This window comes from Zophobas morio, unplaced genomic scaffold, assembly GCF_036711695.1.
Source record: "Zophobas morio isolate AGI-343-1 ecotype UQ-CSIRO unplaced genomic scaffold, CSIRO_AGI_Zmor_V1 ptg000016l, whole genome shotgun sequence".
Lineage (NCBI taxonomy): Eukaryota > Metazoa > Arthropoda > Insecta > Coleoptera > Tenebrionidae > Zophobas > Zophobas morio.
Window position 1 is genome coordinate 4,312,548 of NW_026972121.1, and position 21,843 is coordinate 4,334,390.

The 21,843-nt window shown below is 31.6% G+C and overlaps 3 protein-coding genes across 6 annotated transcripts in view; 2 read left to right on the forward strand and 1 right to left on the reverse strand.

Annotated features, from left to right (window-relative positions):
- The first annotated feature begins 1,260 nt into the window (after positions 1–1,260).
- Positions 1,261–2,123, forward strand: LOC135129793 (nucleolar protein 58-like). The gene is made up of 2 exons (XM_064057042.1): positions 1,261–1,376; positions 1,883–2,123. Exons 1-2 carry the CDS (start codon positions 1,261–1,263, stop codon positions 2,121–2,123), a joined length of 357 nt encoding a protein of 118 aa, XP_063913112.1.
- Positions 2,124–2,786: 663 nt separating this feature from the next.
- Positions 2,787–3,476, forward strand: LOC135129794 (splicing regulatory glutamine/lysine-rich protein 1-like). Its single transcript, XM_064057043.1, has 2 exons — positions 2,787–2,958; positions 3,163–3,476. Exons 1-2 carry the CDS (start codon positions 2,787–2,789, stop codon positions 3,474–3,476), a joined length of 486 nt encoding a protein of 161 aa, XP_063913113.1.
- Positions 3,477–4,665: 1,189 nt separating this feature from the next.
- The window catches only part of LOC135129589 (neutral ceramidase-like), a 48,052-nt gene continuing 30,874 nt past the window's right edge, over positions 4,666–21,843 (reverse strand). For all 4 annotated transcript variants that reach the window (XM_064056774.1, XM_064056775.1, XM_064056773.1 and 1 more), the window contains 5 exons: positions 15,871–16,101; positions 5,787–5,882; positions 5,516–5,683; positions 5,001–5,116; positions 4,666–4,932 (listed from right to left, as the gene is read on the reverse strand). In XM_064056774.1, the coding sequence (XP_063912844.1) occupies positions 4,752–4,932; positions 5,001–5,116; positions 5,516–5,683; positions 5,787–5,882; positions 15,871–16,101 (792 nt within the window). In that variant the 3' untranslated portion in view covers positions 4,666–4,751. The remainder of the gene's footprint in view (positions 4,933–5,000; positions 5,117–5,515; positions 5,684–5,786; positions 5,883–15,870; positions 16,102–21,843) is intronic.

Sequence of the window (21,843 nt, forward strand, 5' to 3'; positions counted from 1 at the left end):
GAAAAACACGAAGGACGAAAGACTCGAAGAACTAAGGGCAAGAAGGACGAAAGAGACTAAAGGACACGAAGGACAGTGGACGAAGGGGATGAAGAACGAAGGACACGAAGGAAGAAGGACACTAAGGACGAAGATGTCGAAGAAATACAAAGGTCGATAGGGACGAACATTGAAGGAGACGAAGGACGAAACGAATAAAAACCAATACAAACGAAGGACGAAGGATACGAAAGATACGAAGGACGAAGAACATGAGGGGCTCATGACACGAAGGACGAAGGAGACTAAAGACATGAAGAACGAAGGAGACTAAAGGATGTGAAGGACGAAGGAGACTAAAGGACACGAAGTACAAAGGTTGAAGGGGATGAAAAACGAAGAACGAAGGAGACGAATTACACGGAGGACGAAGAGTTCGAAGGATTACAAAGGACGAAGAACGATGGACACGAAGGACGAAGGACACGGAGGACGAAGGACACGAAGGACGAGGGACACGAAGGACGCGAAAGACGATGAACAAAGAGAACAAAGGACACGAAAAACAAACAGAACGGAATGGATGAAGTACCAAGGACGAAACTGCCGGACGACGAAGGAGACAAAAGACGAAGCGGAAGAAGGACGAATGGTACGAATGAGACAAAGCGCAAAGGGAACGAAGAGGACGAAGGACAAAGTTGATGAAGGGTGTGAGGCGTAAAGGACGAAAGACGAAATACTATTGAAAGACGAATTACGAGGGGTGAATTACCGACAACGAATTGAAGTAAGAGAGAAGCACGAAGCACGAAAGTGAAGAAGGACGAAGGATGAAAGACGGAGGACGAAGAGGCGGAAGGACGAAGGAGGCGAAGGACGGAGAACGAAGAGCGAGGAGAACGAAGCAGACGGAAAACGGGGAATTCGATGGAGTACAAATAACGAAGGGGACAACTGACGAAGGCAACGAAGGACGAAGGATTCAAATGGACGAACGAAAAAGGGCGAATTGCGACGAATGAATTGAAGAAAAAGTGAAGGAAGAAGGGTGAAGGGGAAGTATTACTAAAGACGAATGGGCGAAGGGGACAAAGGGCACAGGACTAAGGGGACAAATCGGACGAAGGGAACAAAACGATCAAGAACGGAGGAAGAAGGGGTTGAAGGACTAACGAGACGAAAGATGCGAAGGACAGGAGGGGCTAAGGACACGAAAGACGAAGGAGACTAACGACATGAAGAACGAAAGCGACTAATAGACACGGAGGACAAAGGGCGATGGGAATGAAGGACGAAGAACAAAGGGAACGAAGGACAAGGAGAACGAAGGAGTCGAAGGAATACAAAGGACGAAGGACACGAAGGACGAAAGAGACTAAAGGACACGAAGGACAGTGAACGAAGGGGATGAAGAACGAAGAACAAGGGGGACGAAGGATACGGAGGACGAAGAAGTCGAAGGAATACAAAGGACGAAGGGAACGAACAATGAAGGAGACGAAGGACGAAACGGATGAAAGACAATACAGACGAAGGACAAGGATACGAAAAATACCAATGACGAAGGACACAAGGGGCTAAGGACATGAAGGACGCAGGAGACTAAAAACATGAAGGACGAAGGAGACTAAAACACGAAGGACAAAGGGCGAAGAGGATAAAGGACGATGAACGAAGGGGATGAAAGACACGGAGGACGAAGAAGTCGAATGAATACAAAGAACGAAAGACCAAAATCACGGAGGACGAAGGACACGGAGAACGAAAGACACGAAGGACGAAGGACAGAGGACGATAGATATGAAGGACCAAGAGCAAGAAGGACGAACGACGAACGACACGAAGGATGAAAGATACGAAAGACGAAGGACAAAGGACACTAAGGACGGATTACACGAAGGAGGCAGTACACTAAGGACGAAGTACACGAAGGACGCAGTACACTAAGGACGAAGGACACGAAGGGCGAAGGATACGAAGGACGAAGGACACCAAAGGCGAAGGACATGAAGGATGAAAAATACGAAGGACGAAAGACGAAGGACGAAAGACGAAGGACACGAAGGACGAAAAAGTCCAAAAACACAAAGGACGAAGAACAGGGCGAAGGGGATGAAGAACGAGGAACGAAGGGGACGTAGAATAAAGGAGACGAAGGACGAAACGGATGAAAGACAATACAGACGAAGGACGAAGGATAAGAAAGATACGAAGAACGAAAGACACGAGGGGCCAAGGACACGAGACGAAAGATGATAGGGACGAAGCGGAAGAAAGACGAGAAGTACGAATGAAAGACGGAGGACGAAGCGGACAAATTTGACGAAGATTGAAAGGGACAAAAAACGAAGAATTAAAAACGACACAAGGGGCCGTAGGACAAAGGACGAAGAACGAGGGGGTCGAAGGACACGGAGAACGGAGAAGTCATGGGAGTACAAATAACGAAGGGTACAAATGACGAATGCAACGAAGGGCGAAGGAGACAAAGGACGATGGATAAGGAGCGAATTACGAAGAACCAGTTGAAGAAAGAGTGAAGGAAGAAGGGTGAAGGGGAAGCAGGACAAAGGACGAGTGGGTGAAGGGGACAAAGAACAAAGGACTTAGCAGACAAATCGGAGAAAGCGAACAAAAGGATCAAGAATGGAGGAGGAAAGGGTTGACGGACGAAGGGGACGAAGGACAGGGAGGATGAAGAAGTCGGAGGAGTACAAAGGACGAAGGGGATGAAGACAAAGCAGACGGGGGACGAAGGACACGAATAATACGAAGCATACCAAGGGCGAAGTACAAGAAGGACAATGAACGAAGAGGAAAAGGAGACGAAGTACGAAGGACGAAACTCACGAAAAACGAAGGGAACGAAACAATGGGGACCAAGACGAAGGGGACCAAGGATGAAGTTGACGAAGGATAAAGGACGTGCAGAACGAAAGACGAAATATAAAAAGTGCGAAGTTGATGAAGAACGAAGTACGAGGGGTGAATTACAAAGAACGAATTGAATAAAGAGTAAAGAAGGACAAATTGAAAATAGGACGAAGGGCGAAGGACACGAAGGTCACGAAGAACGAAGGACACGAAGGATGAAGGACACGAAGGACGAAGGACACGAAGATTGAAGGACACGAAGAACGAAGAACACGAAGTATGAAAGAGACGAAAGACGAGTTGGAGGAAGGACACAAAGGACGAAGAGGACCAAAGACACGAAAGACGAAGGAGAAAAATCGGACGAAAGAAGAAAGGGACCAAGGACACCAAGAACGAAGGAGACTAAGGACGAAGGGTCGAAGGACACGAAAGACGAAGAAGACCAAAGATACAAAGGACAAAGGAGGCAAAGGACCACGAACGCAGGACGAAGGATGAAGAACGAAGAAGTCGAAAGAGTACAAAGACAAAGCAGACGAAGGACGAAGGACACGAAGAATGAAGGGGACAAAGAACTCAAAGAATACGATGTACACGAAGGACACAAAGGACGATGAACTGAGAGGAGGAAGGACACGGAAGACGAAAAGAACGAAGGGAAAGTAATACGAAGGATGTAAATGGCGAAAGGCAAATAGAGCAAAGGACGAAAGAGACAAAGGACGAAAGATGATGGGGACGAAGAGGACAAAGGACAAAGGGTACGACCGTGACAAAGGACAAAGTGAACGGAGAAGACGAAAGACATAGGGGACGAAGGACGAAGTTGATAAAGTATGAAGGGCGTGCAGACAAAAGACGAAATACGAAAGGTACGAGGTTAATCAAGAACGAAGTGAAGAAAGAGGGAAAGAAGAAAGAGGAATTGGAAGTAGGACGAAGGGTGAATGGGCAAAATGGACAAAAGGACTAAGAACGGAGGACTAAGGTGTCGAAAGACGAAGGGCACAATGGCCGAAGGACCACGAGGACAAAAGATGAATGACGAAGAGGACAAAGGATGAATGACGAAGGAAACGAAAGCCACCTAGGAAGAAGTCGAAGGAGTACAAAGGACGAAGGGGACAAATAACGAAGGAGACGAAGAACAGAACGGATTAATGACAACGCAGACGTGGGACGAAGGACACAAAGAAGGAAGGGGACGAAGTACACGGAGGATCCCAAGCACACGAAAGATACGAAAGACGAAGGACACGAAGTACAAAGAATGAAGGTAACGAAAGACACGGAAGACGAAAAGAACGAAGGGGACGTAGTACGAAGAACGAAATTGACGAAGGACGAAGGGAAGGAAGGACGGAGAGAAAGGATGAAAGATGCGGAAGAAGCGGTCAAAGGACATAGGGTACGAAGGGGACAAAGGGCAAGGGAGACAAAAAGGACCTAGGATGTAGGAGACCAAGGGAATGCCGGACGAAAGACGATATACGAAAAGTACGAAGTGGATTAAGACGAAAAATGAAAGACGAAGAGGACAAAGGACATGAATGACGAAAGGGACAAAGTACCAAAGACGAAATGAAGAAACTTATGTTAATATTATTATATTAATTAAACTTAATAAGTTTAATTAATATTGTAATAGAGGTATCCCGTTAATAAATATTCTTTTCTATTGTTGTACAAAGATCTGGATCTCAAGTATAAAAACTTAAACCGGATTCATAAACCACAAGTACAAGACTACATAATTTAAAGAAACTGAAAAACCTGAGAAGAAGCTGGAAATGAGAATACTGACAATAAATATTAATATCTATTCATTACATAATTTATTACATGGCAAGAACCTACAATACATCTACTAGTTAAATTCAGTCTTAACAATTTTATTCGATCACTTCGAAACTTTTCGAAGTTCCGCTATACGGAAACGTTCCCCCGAACAAACTCTTGTAATACCCAAAGTGTCTTAGCCTGTACTTCCCCGGGGCGGCGTTCAACGGAACCGTCCACTCAACCGTAACTTTACTGCCCCCACTCAAAGTGGAGTCTCTCCTCCAAATAAACCTGAAAGAAGTCAAACAACAATGCTGGTGCGATTTACCGCACTCGTGAAATAAAACCACTTTACTCACTTCGTCTCCCAGTCGGCGTCCGTCGCCACAACTTTCCACTTGCGTGCTTCCACCCGCTTTTCCACCGTGAGGAAAGTCCGGTCGTGCATCAGGTTGTTCCGGGGATGGCCGGAAATCTTCAAATGCAAATTATCATCGTTTTTTAAAATTTAAATTTCGTTAAGTGATTTTTGTTTATGAGTTTCGCTAGTTTTTTTACTTCATTATTATTCCGCGTGGTGAATTTGCGGCTGTTAAAGCGAATTAAATAACGCAATAGAGGGTGCGAACCGGAGTAATGGAAAAATAAACATTCGGGAAATCGGTTTTTTCCATAAATAAAAGCACGAATCAAACCCCTATCGTCGCGCGTCACGTGATCAAATAAATAAGCAGCGATAATGAACGCCCTCTAAATTTCATTACTCTTCAGTATCGAAATAATTAAATCTCGAAGTCTCTTTGAGTGAAATTAAATTAATTCTGTTAGTATCAAGACCGTCGTTTTTAATAAAACACTGTAACTGTATACTCACGAACAGGGCAAACACTGTCATCCCTCTTTTAACCACCGGAAGGGGTTGAACGAGGCAATCGCCGAACTGCTTCAGAAACCCGGAAGTGTCGAGCATGACGGGAGGGACTAATGATATAACTTGAGTCGAGAGATCCGGGGGTTGAGGACCGGGATCCACGTTTTCACCCTAGGATAAAAAGCAGACTGTAGAGTGCATTACTGGATTAAAACTTTATGCAAGTTTAATGTTTTAATGAAGTTTTTTTTCATGAGGATTACATTAAACACACCGTCAGCATGGCCTCCACCATCTCCTTGTACACTTTCCGGTATAATGTGAGCGTGTAGGGTCCGAAAATTGTCGACGCACCCTCGTATCTCTGCATCTATAAAAAAATGTAAGAATAGTATAAGAAATATATAAAGTATCTAGATGAAGTAAAAATTTTGTGTGTTTGATTACGACCTCTCAACTTTTTTAATTTCACTGTATATTTTCTAGAATTCGTATGGAATTTTTTTCGCAAAAAATGAAATTTTACAAACATTAAAGTAAAAAAAATATAAAAGTCCGCAAAAAAATGATTAATCGAAAACTTAAAAAATCCAAAAATCTAAAAGTCGATAAGTCGAAAAATGTAAAATTTTAAAAATAGTCAAAAAGTTGAAAAATCGATAAATCTAAACACCAAAAAATCGGAAATTCCAGTTTATTGATTCTTCAATTTTTCAATATTTTAAATGTTACATATTTCGATTTTTCAGTTTTTCAATTTTACAATTTTTTTATCCCGTTCTTTTTTTTTCAATTTTTCAGTTCCGGAACATTTCCATTTTGGACAATTTTCAATTTCTGGAATTTTCAATTTTTCATTTTTTTTATGTTTCTGTTCTAGATATTTCTATTTTTTTTTGATTTTTAAAATTCTTGATTTTTGGATTTAGTTTTTCAATTTTTAAAATTTTCGATTTTTCAGTTTTTCTATATACATATTTTTAAAATATTTTTATTTCCCAATTCCCGATTTGCCGATATTCTAATGTTTCTATTTTTCGATTGTTCCATTTCTCGATGTTTTAAAATTCCGATTTTTGATGTTTCAGTTTTTGAATTTTTCGAAGCTTTCGATTGAAAATTAGAAATTGAAGAATTAAAAAAAATCGATAAATCGAAAAATTGGGAAATGGAAAAATCGAGAACTCCAAAAATTGAAATATCTAAAATTATAAACCGAAAATTTGAAAAATCGAAAACGTCAAAACAGAGAAATTGAAAAATTGGAGAATTGGAATTCAGAAAACTCTCAAAACCGAAATATGGAAAAATGGCAAAATGAAACAAAAATCAAAAAACTGAAAAATCTCAAAAATTGAGAAATCGAGAGATCGAAGTCGAAAAATCGAAAAATTTAACACTCCCAAAACGGCAATATCAAAAATTTGAGTTTTGAAGAACTGAAAATCCAGAAATCGAAAAGTACAAAAGTCAAAAAATGAAAAAAATTACAAACTAAAATAAAAAACTCGAGAACTTAAAAATTGAAAAATTTAAAAATTTTTAAATTAAAAAAAATCGAAAATCAAAAAATGGGAAAACGGAAAAATCCACAAATCGAAGCAGAAACGCGAAAAATTTAATTATCTAGAATTTACGAACCGAAAATTTGAAAAATCGAAAAAGTCAAAATTGAGAAATCAGAAATTGGAGAATCGAAATGGTGAAACTCCCAAAACTGAAATACCGAAAAACTGAAAAATCTAGAAATCAAAGACGCAAAATGAAGAGCGAAAAATCAAAAATTTTAAAAATTGAAAAATTAAAGTATCGAAAAATTGAGAATCGAGAAACCGAACTTCAAAAACCGAAAAATTAAAAATCTAGAATTTAAAACTCGGAAAATCAAATATTTCAGGAATTGAAAAATCGAAATATTTGAAAAATCCCAAAACTGAAATATTGGAAAATTGAAACATGGGAGAAAAATCGAAGAAACGAAAAATTGAAAATTTTCAAAACTGAACAATCTAGAGATCGAAAAGTTGAAAAATTGAAGTAAAAAAATCGAAAATTTAAGAAAAACGAAGAACTGAAAGTCTAAAACCTGAAAATTCGAAAAACTGAAGAACTGAATAACTAAAAAGTCGAGAAATGGGAAAAACAAAAAATTGATTAATCGAACAAAAATTGAAGAATCGAAAAACTGAAAATGGAGAAATCGAAAATTAAAAAATTGGCAAATCATAAAAGCCAAAATCGAAAAACAGGAAAGTTAAAAACTGAAAAATTGAAAATTTTAAATTAAAAAGATCGATAAATCGAAGATCTGGGAAATCGAAAAATCGAAAAATTTTAAAACCGAAAAACTGAAAATTCCCAAAATCAAAAATTTTAAAAATTGGAAAATTAAAGTATCGAAAAGTTGAGAATCGAGAAATCGAACATCAAAAATCTAAAAATTGAAAAAATATAGAATTTAAAACTCCAAAGATCAAATATTTCAGAAATCGAAAAATCCAAAAATTGATATTGATATCGGACAATTGAAAAATGGGAGAAAAATTGAAGAAACGAAAAATTGAAAAATTTCAGAACTGAAAAAACTAGAGGTCGAAAAGTTGAAAAATGGAAGTAGAAAATTCGAAAAACTAAGGAACTGAAAAACTGAAAAATCGAAATATATAAGTCGAGAAATCGAGAAATGGGAAAAGCAAAAAATCGATTAATGGAGAAATTGAGAAATCGAGAAATGGGAAAAACAAAAAATCGATTAATGGAGAAATTGAGAAATCGAAAAATAGAAAATTTAGAAACGTCAAAATTTGAAAAATTGAAAAATCCCAACAGTGAAATATCGAAAAACTGAGTAAACGAAAAATTGAAAATTAAATAAGAATCGATAAATTGAATAATTAAAAAATGGAAAAATCCAGAAATCGAAACAGAAACTCGAAAATTTAGAATTTAAAAAATCGAAAAAGTCAAAATTGAGAAATCGAAAATTGAAGAATAGAAATGGTGAAAAATCTCAAAGCTGAAATATCGAAAAACTTCAAAATGGAACAAAAATTGAAGAATCAAAAAACTAAAAAAACTCCAAAACTGAAATCAAGAAATCGAAAATTTAAAAATCGCAAAATTGAAGAAATCCAAAAGATGAAAAATCGAAAAATCAAAAGTCGAGAAGTCGTAAATCAAAAAATTAACAAATCAAAAAAGTTAAAAACTGAAAAACTGAAAAATTTTGAATTAAAAAAAATCGTTAAATCGAAAAATTAGTAAATTACGAAATCGCGAAAAATCGAAAAATTGAAAAAATCGAAAAATTTTAAGCCGAAAAATTTTAAGTCGAAAAATTTTAAAACCGTAAATTAAAAATTCCCAAAACCAAAAATTTTAAAAATTGAACAATTGGATTAACGAAAAATTGAAAAATCGAGAAACCGGGCATCAAAAATCGAAAAATTTAAGAATCTAAAATCTAAAAATCGAAAAATTGAGAAATAAAAATTTTTAATATTGAAAAATTGAAAAATCTAGAAATCGAAACAACAAAAAATCGAATAATTGCAAAACTAAAAATTTAAAAATCTAAAATTCGAAAAATCGAGGAAGCAAATAATCGAGAAATCGAATGATCGAGGAATCGAAGTATTGAAAAATCCCAAAATTAAAAAATCCACATATTGAAAAGTTGAAAAATCGAAGTAGAAAATCGAAAATCTAGGAAACCATAAACGGAAAACTCAAAAATCTGAAAATTCGAAAAACTGAAAATCGAAATATTGAAAAGTTGAGATCGAGAAATGGGAACAACAAAAAATCGATTATTCGACAAATTGAAAAACCGAAAAATAGAAAATTTAGAAACGTCAAAAATTGAAAAAATGAAAAATCCCAACATTGAAATATCGAAAAACTGAGTAAGGGAAAAATTGACAATCGAGAAATCGAAAAGTCGAGAAACTGAAAATCCAAAAATTAACAAATCAGAAAAGCCAAAATCGAAAAGTTAAAAACTAAAAGTTTGAAAACTTTGAAATTAAAAAAAAAATCGAAAAACTGAAAAATCGAAAAATCAAACCATCAGAACCTCGAAAACTTGAAATATGTATCTAAATTTTATAAACCGAAAATTTGAAAAAAAGTCGAAATTGAGAAATGGAATAATTGACGAATTGAAAATGTGAGAACTCCTGAAATTGTTAAATGAAGAAATCGAAATCGAAAAATCGAAAACTGAAAACAAAAAACTGAGAAATCGAAACACTGAGAACTCGAGAAATTGAAAAATTGAAACGAAAAACTGAAAAATCCCCACATGAAACATCGAAAAAATCGAGAAATCGAAAATAAAAATATCCATAAATAGAAAAATCGAAAAATTGGTAAATTGAGAAATGTAGAAATTGAACAATAAAAAATCAGAGCATGGAAATCTCGAGGAATCGAAAAATTGGAAAATCGCAAAACTGAAAAGTCGAAAAACGTTAGAACAGAAAAATGGAAAATTTCCAAAATAAAACATTTTAAAAATTGAGATATTAAAGTACCGAAAAATTTAAAAATCCAGAAATCCAGGGTCGACAAATGTTAAAACCGAAAAATTGAAAATTCCCAAATTGAAAAATTTTAAAAATTGAAAAATTAAAGTATCGAAAAATTGAAAAATCGAAATATGGAAAAATCCCAAAACTGAAATATCAAAAAATTGAAAAATGGGAGAGAAATTGAAGAAACGAAAAATTAACTAATCCCAAACTCAAAAATCGAGAGATGTGAAAGCTGAAAAATCGAAAATTCAAAAAATCGGAAAATTGAAAACTCAAAAACCTGAAAAATCGAAAAATTGAACGATAGAAAAACTGAAAAGTCAAAACATTGAAAAGTCGAGAAATCGAGAAATAGGAAAAATGGAAAAATCGTAAAACTGTAACATCGAAAAATTGAGACATTAAAGAAAAAAACGAGAACTCGAAAATTTTAAGGATCGAGACATTGAAGTATCGAAATGTCGAAAAATCCTAAAGCTGAGATATCGAAAACTTAAAAAATCAAAGGATAATTGAAAAAACGAATATTCAAAAATCCCAGAACTAAAAAATTGAGAAATCGAAAAGTCGAAAAATCGAGGTCAAAAAATCAAAAATTTAAATAAAAAATCGAAAAATGAAAAATCAAAAACCTGAAAAATCGAAAAATTGAAGATTGAAAAACTGAAAAGTCGAGGTTTCGAGAAACGTGGGAAAGGTGAAAAATCCATTAATCGAGAAATTGAGAAATCGAAAAATTCAAAAATTGTAAAATCCCAACACTGAAATATCAAAAAGTTGAGTAATCGAAAAATTGAAGACCGAGAAATCGAAAATAAAAAAATTCACAAATCAAGAAAGGCTAAAATCGAAAAATAGCAAAGTCAAAAACACAAAAATTAAAATTTTGAAAAATCGTAGTTTTTCGATTGAAAATTGAAAAGACTAAACATTTTAAAAACGAGAAATTGACAGTTCCCAAATTGAAAAATTTGAAAAATCGAAAAACCAAATAATCGAAAAATCAAAAAGTGGAAAAATAAAAAAATTGAAGAATCGAAAAACTATAGAAATGAAAAACTAAAGAGTCCAAATATTGAAAAGTCTAGAAATCGAATATGGGAAAAACAAAAAATTGACTAATCGAGGAAATGAAAAATCAAAAAAATTAAAAATTTAGAAAGGCAAAAATTGGATAATCGAAAAATTTGACACTTCCAACACAGTAATATCAAAAAACTGAGTAATTGAAGAACTGAAAATCCAGAAATCGAAAAGTACAAAAGTCAAAAAATCAAAAAAACTACAAACCAAAATCAAAAAATCGAGAACTTAAAATCTGAAAAATTTAAAAATTTAAAATAAAAAAAATCGAAAATCGAAAAACGGGAAAATGGAAAAATGCACAAATCGAAGCAGAAACGCGAAAAATTGAATTATCTAAAATTTAAGAACCGAGAATTTGAGAAATCGAGAAATCAAAATTGAGAAAGCAAGAACTGAAGTATCAAAATAGTGAAAAATCCCAAAACTGAATATCGAAAAATTGCAAAATCGAACTAAAACTGAAGAATCGAAAAACTGAAAGATCTAGAAATCGAAGTCGAAAAATCGCAAATTTAAAAAATCGAAAAATTGAAAATCGAGAAATCGAAAATTAAACAACCGACAAATCATAAGAGCCAAAAGCGAAAAACAGAAAAATTAAAAACTGAAAAACTGAAAATTCTAAAATAAAAGAATCGACCAATCGAAAATTTGGTAAATGAAAAAATCGGAGCATCGAAATCTCAAGAACTCGAAAAATTTTAAAACTGAAAAACTGAAAATTCAAAAACCAAGTATTTTAAAAATTGAAAAATTAAAGTATCGAAAAATCGAAAAATCTAGAAATCAAAACAACAATCGAAACAACAAAAAATCTAAAAATTGAAAAATCTAAAATTTAAAAATCGAAAATTTGAAAAATCGAGAAAGCAAGTAGTCGAGAAATCGAAAAATTGAAGAACTGAAAAATCGAGATATTGAAAAATCCGAAAATTAAAAAATCGAGAGATCGAAAAGGTGAAAAATTCAACTAGAAAATCGAAAATTTAAAAAATCGAAAAACTGAAAAATTACGAAACTGAAAAGTCGATATATTGAGAAGTTCACAAATCGAGAAATGGGAACAATAAAAATTGGATTAATCGACAAATTGAAAAATCGAGAAATAGAAAATTTAGGAGCGTCAAAATTTGAAACATTGAAAAATCCCAACACTCAAATATCGAAAAATTGAGTAAGCGACAAATTGAAAATCGAGAAACCGAAAAGTCCAAAAGCCGAAAATCAAAAAAAGCCATAACCGAAAAATAGAAAATTTAAAAACTGAAAAATTGAAAAATTTTAAATTAAAAAATAAAAATCGATAAATCGATAAATTGAAAAATGGAAAAATTGAGAAATTGAAACAGAAACTCGAAAATTTAAGTATCTAAAATTTAAAAGGCGAAAATTTAAACAAACGAAAAAGTCAAAATTGGGAAATCAAAAATTGAAGAATAGAATTAGGGAAAAATCTCAAAACTGAAATACCGAAGAACTGTAAATTGGAACAAAAATTGAGGAATCGAAAAACTAAAAAAACCCAAAAACTGAAAACGAGAAATCGAAAATATAAAAAATTCAAAAATTCAAATATTGAAAAATTGAAAAACCAAAAAGTTGAAAAATCGAAAAATCGAAAAATTGAAAAATCGAAAAACCGAAAAGTTGAAAAACATTAAAACCGAAAAATTGAAAATTTCCAAAATGAAGAACTTTAAAAATTGAAATTTTAAAGTATTGAAAATTCGAGAAATCGAGAGTCGAAAAAAGTGAATTATCGAAAAATTGAAAAATTGGGGAGAAATTGAAGAAACGGAAAATTAAATAATCCCAAATTCAAAAATTGAGGGATCGGAAAGTTGAAAAATTGAAGCAGAGAAACCGAAAATTCAAAAAATCGATAAGCTCAAAACTCAGGAACCTAAAAAATCGAAAAATTGAACAACTGAAAAACTGAAAAGTCGAAATATTGAAAAATCGTGAAACCGAGAAAAATTGAAGAACCGAAAACATGAAAAATCGAAAATTGAAGAGTGGAAAAATTAAAAAATCATAGAAGTGTAACATCGAAAATTTGAGATATTGACCAATGAAAAAACCGAGAAATCGAAAAATCCCAAAGCTAAAATATAGGAAACTTAAAAAATCAAAGAAAAATTGAAGAAACGAATATTCAAAAATCCCAGAACTAAAAAATTGAGAAATCGAAATGTCGAAAAATCGAGATCAAACAGTCAAAAAGTAATAAATCGAAAAATTAAAAATCAAAAAACTGAAGAATCGAAAAACTAAAGAAATCCCAAAACTGAAATCGAGAAATCTAATATTTAAAATATTCAAAAATTCAAATATTGAAAAACTGAAGAAGCAAAAACTTGAAAAACCGAATAATCAAAAAATTGAAAAATCGAAAAACTGAAAAGTTGAAAAACGTTAAAACCGAAAAATTGAAAATTCCCAAAATGAAAAATTTTAAAAATTTAAAATCGAGGGATCGGAAAGTTGAAAAATTGAAGTAGAAAAACCGAAAATTCAAAAAATCTATAAGCTGAAAACTCAGGAACCTGAAAAATCGAAAAATTGAACAACTGAAAAACTGAAAAGTCGAAATATTGAAAAATCGGGAAACCGAGAACAATTGAAAAATCGAAAAAATGAAAAATCGAAAATTGAAGAGTGGAAAAATTAAAAAAATTCAAATATTGAAAAACTGAAGAAGCAAAAACTTGAAAAACCGAATAATCAAAAAATTGAAAAATCGAAAAACTGAAAAGTTGAAAAACGTTAAAACCGAAAAATTGAAAATTCCCAAAATGAAAAATTTTAAAAATTCAAAATCGAGGGATCGGAAAGTTGAAAAATTGAAGTAGAAAAACCGAAAATTCAAAAAATCGATAAGCTGAAAACTCAGGAACCTGAAAAATCGAAAAATTGAACAACTGAAAAACTGAAAAGTCGAAATATTGAAAAATCGGGAAACCGAGAAAAATTGAAAAACCGAAAAAATGAAAAATCGAAAATTGAAGAGTGGAAAAATTAAAAAATCGTAAAAGTCGAAATATTGAGATATTCATCAATGAAAAAATTGAGATCTCAAAAAATCCCAAAGCTAAAATATAGGAAACTTAAAAATTCAAACAAAAATTGAAAAAACGAATATTCAAAAATCCCAGAACTAACAAATTCAGAAATCAAAAAGTCGAAAAATCGAGGTCAAAAAATCAAAAACTTAAAAAATCCAAAAATGAAAAAGCAAAAACCTGAAAAATCGAAAAATTGAAAAATTGAAAAACTGAAAAATCGAAACACTAAAGAGTCGAGAATTCGAGAAATGGGAAAGACGAAAAATCTATTAATCGGAAAACTGAGAAATCGATAAATGAAAAAATCGAGAATTCGAAAATTTGATAATCTAAAAATTGAGAAATCCCAACACTGAAATATCGAAAACTTGAAAACCCAGAAATCGAGAAATCGAAAGTTGCGAAAAATTGACAAATCAAAAAAGGCTAAAATCGGGAAATAGCAAAGTCAAAAACTCAAAAATTGAAAAATTTGAAAATAAAAAAGCGAAGCATCGAAATTTTGAAAATCGAAAGGTTTTTCGATTGAAAATTGAAAATTGAGAAGTCGAAAAAATTTAAAACCGAGAAATTGACAAGCCCCAAATCCAAAAACGAACAACTGAGGCAAAAAATCGATTTTACAATTTTCAAGTTCGATGTTATCATACAAAATAGATTTTTGTTTTCCAAAAATCTGGATGCCTAAGCTACAAACTCAACACGGATCCATAAACCACAAATATAGAAATTTAAATAACATTTAATACTATCACAAAATTTATTAGCGACATCAACACAAAATTTGACACCAAAAAATACCCCGTCACACTCGCGAAGTAAAAAAGTTAATTGACTTCTCACCTCCTAATTTTCATTCTAATCGAAACAGCATTTTTCGTACGAAGCCTTCACTATTGACACCACGTGGGAGGATATTAAATCGGCTCCCGTCATTGCGTAATATACGAGGAAAAGCTTTCGGACGTGTTTTGAATGGAACCCAGTTTGAAACAGTTTTGAGATAAATATGAATGCAGACGCTAGTAACGTGAATAATTGCGGAAAATTTCGACGTAGTTGGCCCAAATCGGATTATAAACATGTTTGCGGGAAGTTACAGCGGGTTTTTTAGTAGAGGAATGTTAATAGGGCAACATATGGGGTTTTAAAATATCCAGAAGTCGCCTAGTTTTAATTTTTATAATGACGAAATTCAACAAAAACACCTCTGATTAATATGAGTGATAAAAAAATTGTCTGGGTATCCAGTGAAATAAATGGTAAAATAGAAAAAATTGTAATTTATTCCACTGTGTTCAGTTATGTGGAATCACCAAATTACTACCAACTTTTTTTTTGTTAATATTTACTAAGTCTGGAAAAATTCATAAAAATCTGTCTAGCCACATTTACGCGCGATACTCACCCCTATCAAAAATTTAATTAAGTGCAAAACCTCCGAATTCGTGCTCACCCCCATCCCCTAATTAATAAACATTCCAAATCCCCAAGACGTATCCGAATTTCCCAATAACCATCCACCCGTAAATCATGAACTGGATTATTATGATAATCAGCCGAAACCACCCCCTCAAATTTATAAACCGCCGGAAAATCCCCTTCCATTCCATAATAAGACATTACGCAACTCTTATAACTCTTCCAACATCAGTATTTATCAAATGCTTACTTGATATTCCTCCGGCGTCGCAATATAGCTGGTGTAAATATTGCTCAGGCCCGTAATGACGACTTTTGCGCCGGAGACCCCGTTGTTGATGGCGGTGTCCCTAATAGTCCTGCGTAGACGTCGTCCAGACATCGTGGTGAATTCTCCCGGAACCGCAACCAGGAACAAATCACCCAGTTGGATTAGTTGGGTGGAAACTATGCGGGGCTGCCACTCATACGGGGTTGAAATCTGTGAAAGGGGTTGTCGAAAGTTCGTGAGTTTATGGTCGCTCGGGCGCCAGTTTTCTAAATATAGACTACAGTAGTTACAGAAAATTATTCTGTTTCCTGAATTTTACTAAACATAAACTAAACTCGTTGTTAGTGTAAATATTACCCGATTTTAATAATTTACGCTTGGTTTGAAAGCAATCAAGCAAAAACAAGCCCACTTCCAAATTTACATAACTAAACGTTATTTGGTTACAAGTTGCGTGCCCTAATCTAATAAATTATGCTCTTTTCTCCTTAATTGCCTAATTTGTAAACAGCAACGAAAAATTTTACAGTATAAAACTCGAACCTCAGAGCGCTTTACATAAATTATAATATTCAGCACCGAGTTGAGAATTAATGGATCTTTCAATAACCTAAGACAAGTCAATTTTTATTTACCCAGTAGCAGGTGTGCTAAAGTTACTTTATCGCGTTAATCACGATAAAACAATCGCCGCTAATCGTTAAGGGGACTCGCTAGACGAGGTATAACATTATTTTGGAAATACTGTCTAAACTCTTTAGACCAATTTGTTTGATTTTCACATTTCTCCATTTCTCAATTTTTCAATGTTTCAGTTTTGGATTTTTTCACTGTTTCGGTTCTTTAATTTTCCTTCCATTTTTAGGTTTTTCAATATTTCAGATTTGGAATTTTATATTTCGTTTCTTCAATTTTTCAAATTTTTGATATTGTGTTTTCTCGGTTTTTAAATTTTTCGATATTTTAATTTTTCAGTTTTTAAAGTTTTAGGTTTTTAGATTTCTCACTATCTCGACTTATCGATTTTTCAGTTCCATGATTTTTCAATTTGTCGAATTTTTAAATTTTAGATTTTTTGTTTTCTTTGATGTATTGAGTTCTCGATCGTTCGATTTTCTGAGTTTTCAAGCTTAGATTTTTTTTGTTGTTCAATCAATTCTTGGATTTTGAAAATTTTTGTTTTTAAAATTTTCCTATTTATCAACTTACTGAGATTTCAATGTTTTGATTGTTCAATTTCTCGATTTTTTGAATTTTTGTTTTTGATACGATTTTTTTTTCAAAAATTTTCAGTTTTTCAATTTATTAATTTTACGGTACTTCAGTTTTGCTCGATTTCGATTTCTCAATTTTTCGACATATTACTGTTAGGATTTTTTAAATTTATCGATTCTTCGATTTCTCGATTCTTCATATTTTCGGTTTCTCGAATTTCTTCATTTTTCGATTTCTCAATTTTCCGATGTTTCAGTGTTACGATTTTTAATTTTTTATGACGTTTCAAAATATTCAGTTTTCCGATTTCTCAATTTTTCGAATAATCGATTTTTTGTTTTTCCCACTTCTCGATTTCTCGACTTTTCAATTTTGCGACTCTTTAGTTTTTCAATTCTATAGTTTTTCGTTTCTTCAATTTTTTGATTTTTCGAATATTTGGTTTTTCGATTTTTCAAATTTTTCAATTTGGGAACTGTCAATTTCTCGGTTTTAAAATCTTTAGACTTTTCCATTTTCAATCGAAAAACTTTACGATTTTTCAAAATTTTAATTTTCGATTTTAGCCTTTTTTGATTTGTGAATTTTTTATTTTCCATTTGTCGGTTTTCAATTTTTCGATTACTCAATTTTTCGATTTTTCAGTGTTGGGATTTTTGAATTTTTAGATTTTTCAAATTTTCGAATTCTCGATTTTTTCAATTTCTCGACTAACGGATTTTTCGCCTTTCCCATTTCTCGAAAGTTCGATTTTTTAGTTTTTCAATCCTTCAATTTTTCGATGTTTCAGGTCTTTGATTTTTCATTTTTCGATTTTTTATTTAAAGTTTTGATTTTTTGACCTCGATTTTTCGACTTTTCGATTTCTCAATTTTTTAGTTCTGGAATTTTTGAATATTCGTTTCTTCAATTATCCTTTGATTTTTTAAGATTTCGATATCTCAGCTTTGGGATTTTTCGACATTTCGATACTTCAATGTCTTGATTCTTCAAATTTTCGAGTTCTCGATTTTTATTAGTCAATGTCTCAATTTTTCGATGTTACAATTTTACGACTTTTCAACTTTCCCATCTCTTGATTTTTGAGTTTGGGATTAGTTAATTTTTCGTTTCTTCAATTTCTCTCCCACATTTTTCAATTTTTTGATATTTTTGTTTTGGGATTTTTCAATACTTCGATTTTTCAATTTGGGAATTTTCAATTTTTCGACCCTGGATTTCTCGATTTTTCAAATTTTCGGTACTTTAATATCTCAATTTTTAATTTTTTTATTTTGGGAATTTTCAGATTTTTGAGTTTTCAGTTTTTTGATTTCCTAAATTTTCAATTTTTTACTTCGATTTTTCTACTTTTCGTTGTGTAGATTTTTTAATTTTGGGATTTTCCAATACTTCGATTCTTGGATTCGATTTCTCGATTATTTGCTTCTTCGATTTTTCAAATTTTAGATTTTTAAATTTTTGTTTTTTCAATTTTTCGATCTTTTGTTGTTTCGATTTCTAGATTTTTGAATTTTTTGATATTGTAATTTTTCAATGTCAAAAATTTTTGAATTCTTAATTTTTCGATTTCTCAATTTTCCGATGTTTCAGTGTTACGATTTTTAATTTTTTTATTTTTCAGTTTTCAATTTTTGACGTTTCTAAATTTTTCGATTAACTGATTTTTTGTTTTTCCCATTTCTCTATTTATCGATTTTTCAGTTCTTTCTTCAATTGTGATTTTTCAATTTTTCCATTTCTGAATTTTTCAATGTTTCAGTTTTGGATTTTTTTACTTTTCCGAATCTTCAATTTTCTTTCCATTTTTCAGTTTTTCAAGATTCAGTTTTGAATTTTTTCACTTTTTCGATTTTTCAATTTTCCTTCCATTTTTCAGTTTTTCAGTATTTCAGTTCTGGGATTTTGCAATGTTTCGGTTCTTCAATTTTTCCATTTTTTTTTTTAAGTTCTACATTTTCCGTTAATTTTTTTGTTTTCCTTCATGTTTTGATTTCTCGATTATTCAATTTTTCAAGTTCTCGGTTTAGATTTTTTGGTTTTCCAATTCTTCGATTTTTAAATTGTTTAATTTTTGGAATGTTCAATTTCTCGATTTTTAGATTTTTCAATTTTTCGGTTTACCGATTTTTTTTCATTAAAAATGTTTCAATTTTTCAATTATTAACTTTTCAATTTTTCGATTTTGGTCTAATTTGATTTCTTAATTTTTTGATTTTTTTTGTTGTTCAATTCTTGGATTTTGAAAATTTTTGTTTTTTTAAATTTTCCTATTTATCAACTTACTGAGATTTCAATATTTTGATTTTTTGATTGTTCAATTTCTCGATTTTTTGAATTTTTAGTTTTTGATACGATTTTTTTTCAAAAATTTTCAGTTTTTCAATTTATTAACTTTACGGTACTTCAGTTTTGCCCGATTTCGATTTCTCAATTTTTCGACATATTACTGTTGGAATTTTTCAATTTATCGATTCTTCGATATCTCGATTCTTCATATTTTCGGTTTCTCGAATCTCTTCATTTTTCGATTTCTCAATTTTCCGATGTTTCAGTGTTACGATTTTTTTTTATTTTTCAGGTTTCAATTTTTGACGTTTCTAAATTTTTCGATTAACTGATTTTTTGAATTTCCCATTTCTCTATTTCTCGATTTTTCAATTCTTTCTTCAATTGTGATTTTTTAATTTTTCCATTTCTGAATTTTTCAATGTTTCAGTTTTGGATTTTTTTACTTTTCCGAATCCTCAATTTTCTTTCCGTTTTTCAGTTTTTCAAGATTTCAGTTTTGAATTTTTTCACTTTTTCGATTTTTCAATTAAACCAAAAAATTCCAAATTCAAAAAATTTAGAAACGTCAAAATTTGAAAAATTGAAAAATCCCAACAGTGTAATATCGAAAAACTGAGTAAACGAAAAATTGAAAATCAAACAAGAATCGATAAATTAAAAAATGGAAAAATGCAGAAATCGAAACAAACTCGAAAATTTAAATATCTAGAATTTAAAAACCGAAAATTTGAATAATCGAAAAGGTCAAAATTGATGAATAGAAATGGTGAAAAATCTCAAAACTGAAATATCGAAAAACTTCAAAATGGAACAAAAACTGAAGAATCGAAAAACTAAAAAAATTCCAAAACTGAAATCGAAAAGTCGAAAATCTAAAAATTAACAAATCAAAAAGCCGAAATCGAAACATCGAAAAGTTAAAAACTGAGAAATTGAACAATTTTGAATTAAAAACAAAATCGTTAAGTCGAAAAATTAGTAAATTACGAAATCTTGAAAAATCCAAAAATTGAAAAAATCGAAACATTTTAAGTCGGAAAATTTTAAAACCGTAAATTAGGAATTCCCAAAATCAAAAATTTTAAAAATTGAAAAATTAAAATCACGAAAAATTTTAAAAATCGAGAAAACGGGCATCAAAAATCGAAGAATTGAAAAATCTAAAATTTAAAAATCGAAAAATGAAATAATCGAGAAATCAAAAAAACAAAAAATCGAAAAATTGAGAATTCAAAAATTTTTGACATTGAAAAATTACAATATCAAAAAATTCAAAAATCTAGAAATCGAAACAACAAAGATCGAAAAATTGAAAAACCAAAAATTTAAAAATCTAAAATTTGAAAAATCGAGGAAGCAAATAATCGAGAAATCGAATCCAAGAATCGAAGTATTGGAAAATCCCAAAATTAAAAAATCTACAGAACGAAAAGTAGAAAAATAGAAGTAAAATATTGAAAATTTAGGAAATCAAAAAAGTGAAAACTCAAAAACCTGAAAATTCCCAAAATAAAAAAAATTAAAAATTGAGATATTAAAGTACCGAAAATTTGAAAAATCGAGAAATCCAGGGTCGAAAAATTGAAAATTCCCAAATTGAAAAATTTTAAAAACTGAAAAATTAAAGTATCCAAAAATTGAAAAATCGAAGTATTGAAAAATGGGAGAGAAATTGAAGAAACGAAAAATTAACTAATTCCAAACTCAAAAATCAAAAGATGGGAAAGTTGAAAAGTCGTAAAATTGTAACATCGAAAAATTGAGACATTGACTAATGAAAAAATCGAGAACTCGAAAATTTGAAGAATCAAGATATTGAAGTATCGAAATGTCGAAAAATCCCAAAGCTGAGATATCGAAATCTTAAAAAATCAAAGGATAATTGAAGAAACGAATATTCAAAAATTCCAGAACTAAAAAATTGAGAAATCGAAAAGTCGAAAAATCGAGGTCAAAAAATCAAAACTTTAAATAAAAAATCGAAAAATGAAAAATCAAAGACCTGAAACATCGAAATATTGAAGGATTGAAAAACTGAAAAGTCGAACTTTCGAGAAATGGGAAAGGCGAAAAATCCGTTAGTCGAGAAATTGAAAAAATCGAGAATTCGAAAATTTGAAAAATCTAAAAATTCAAAAATCCCAACACTGAAAAATCGAAAAATTGAGTAATCGAAAAATTGAAAACCGACAAATCGAAAATAAAAAATTCACAAATCAAAAAAGGCTAAAATCGAAAAGTAGCAAAGTCTAAACTCAAAAATTAAAATTTTGAAAAATCGTAAAATTTTTCGATTGAAAATGGAAAAGTCTAAAGATTTTAAAACAGAGAAATTGACCGTTCCCAAATTGAAAATTTTGAAAAATCGAAAAACCAAATATTCGAAAAATCAAAAAATTGAAGAATCGAAAAACTATAGAATTGAAAAACAAAAAAGTCGCAATA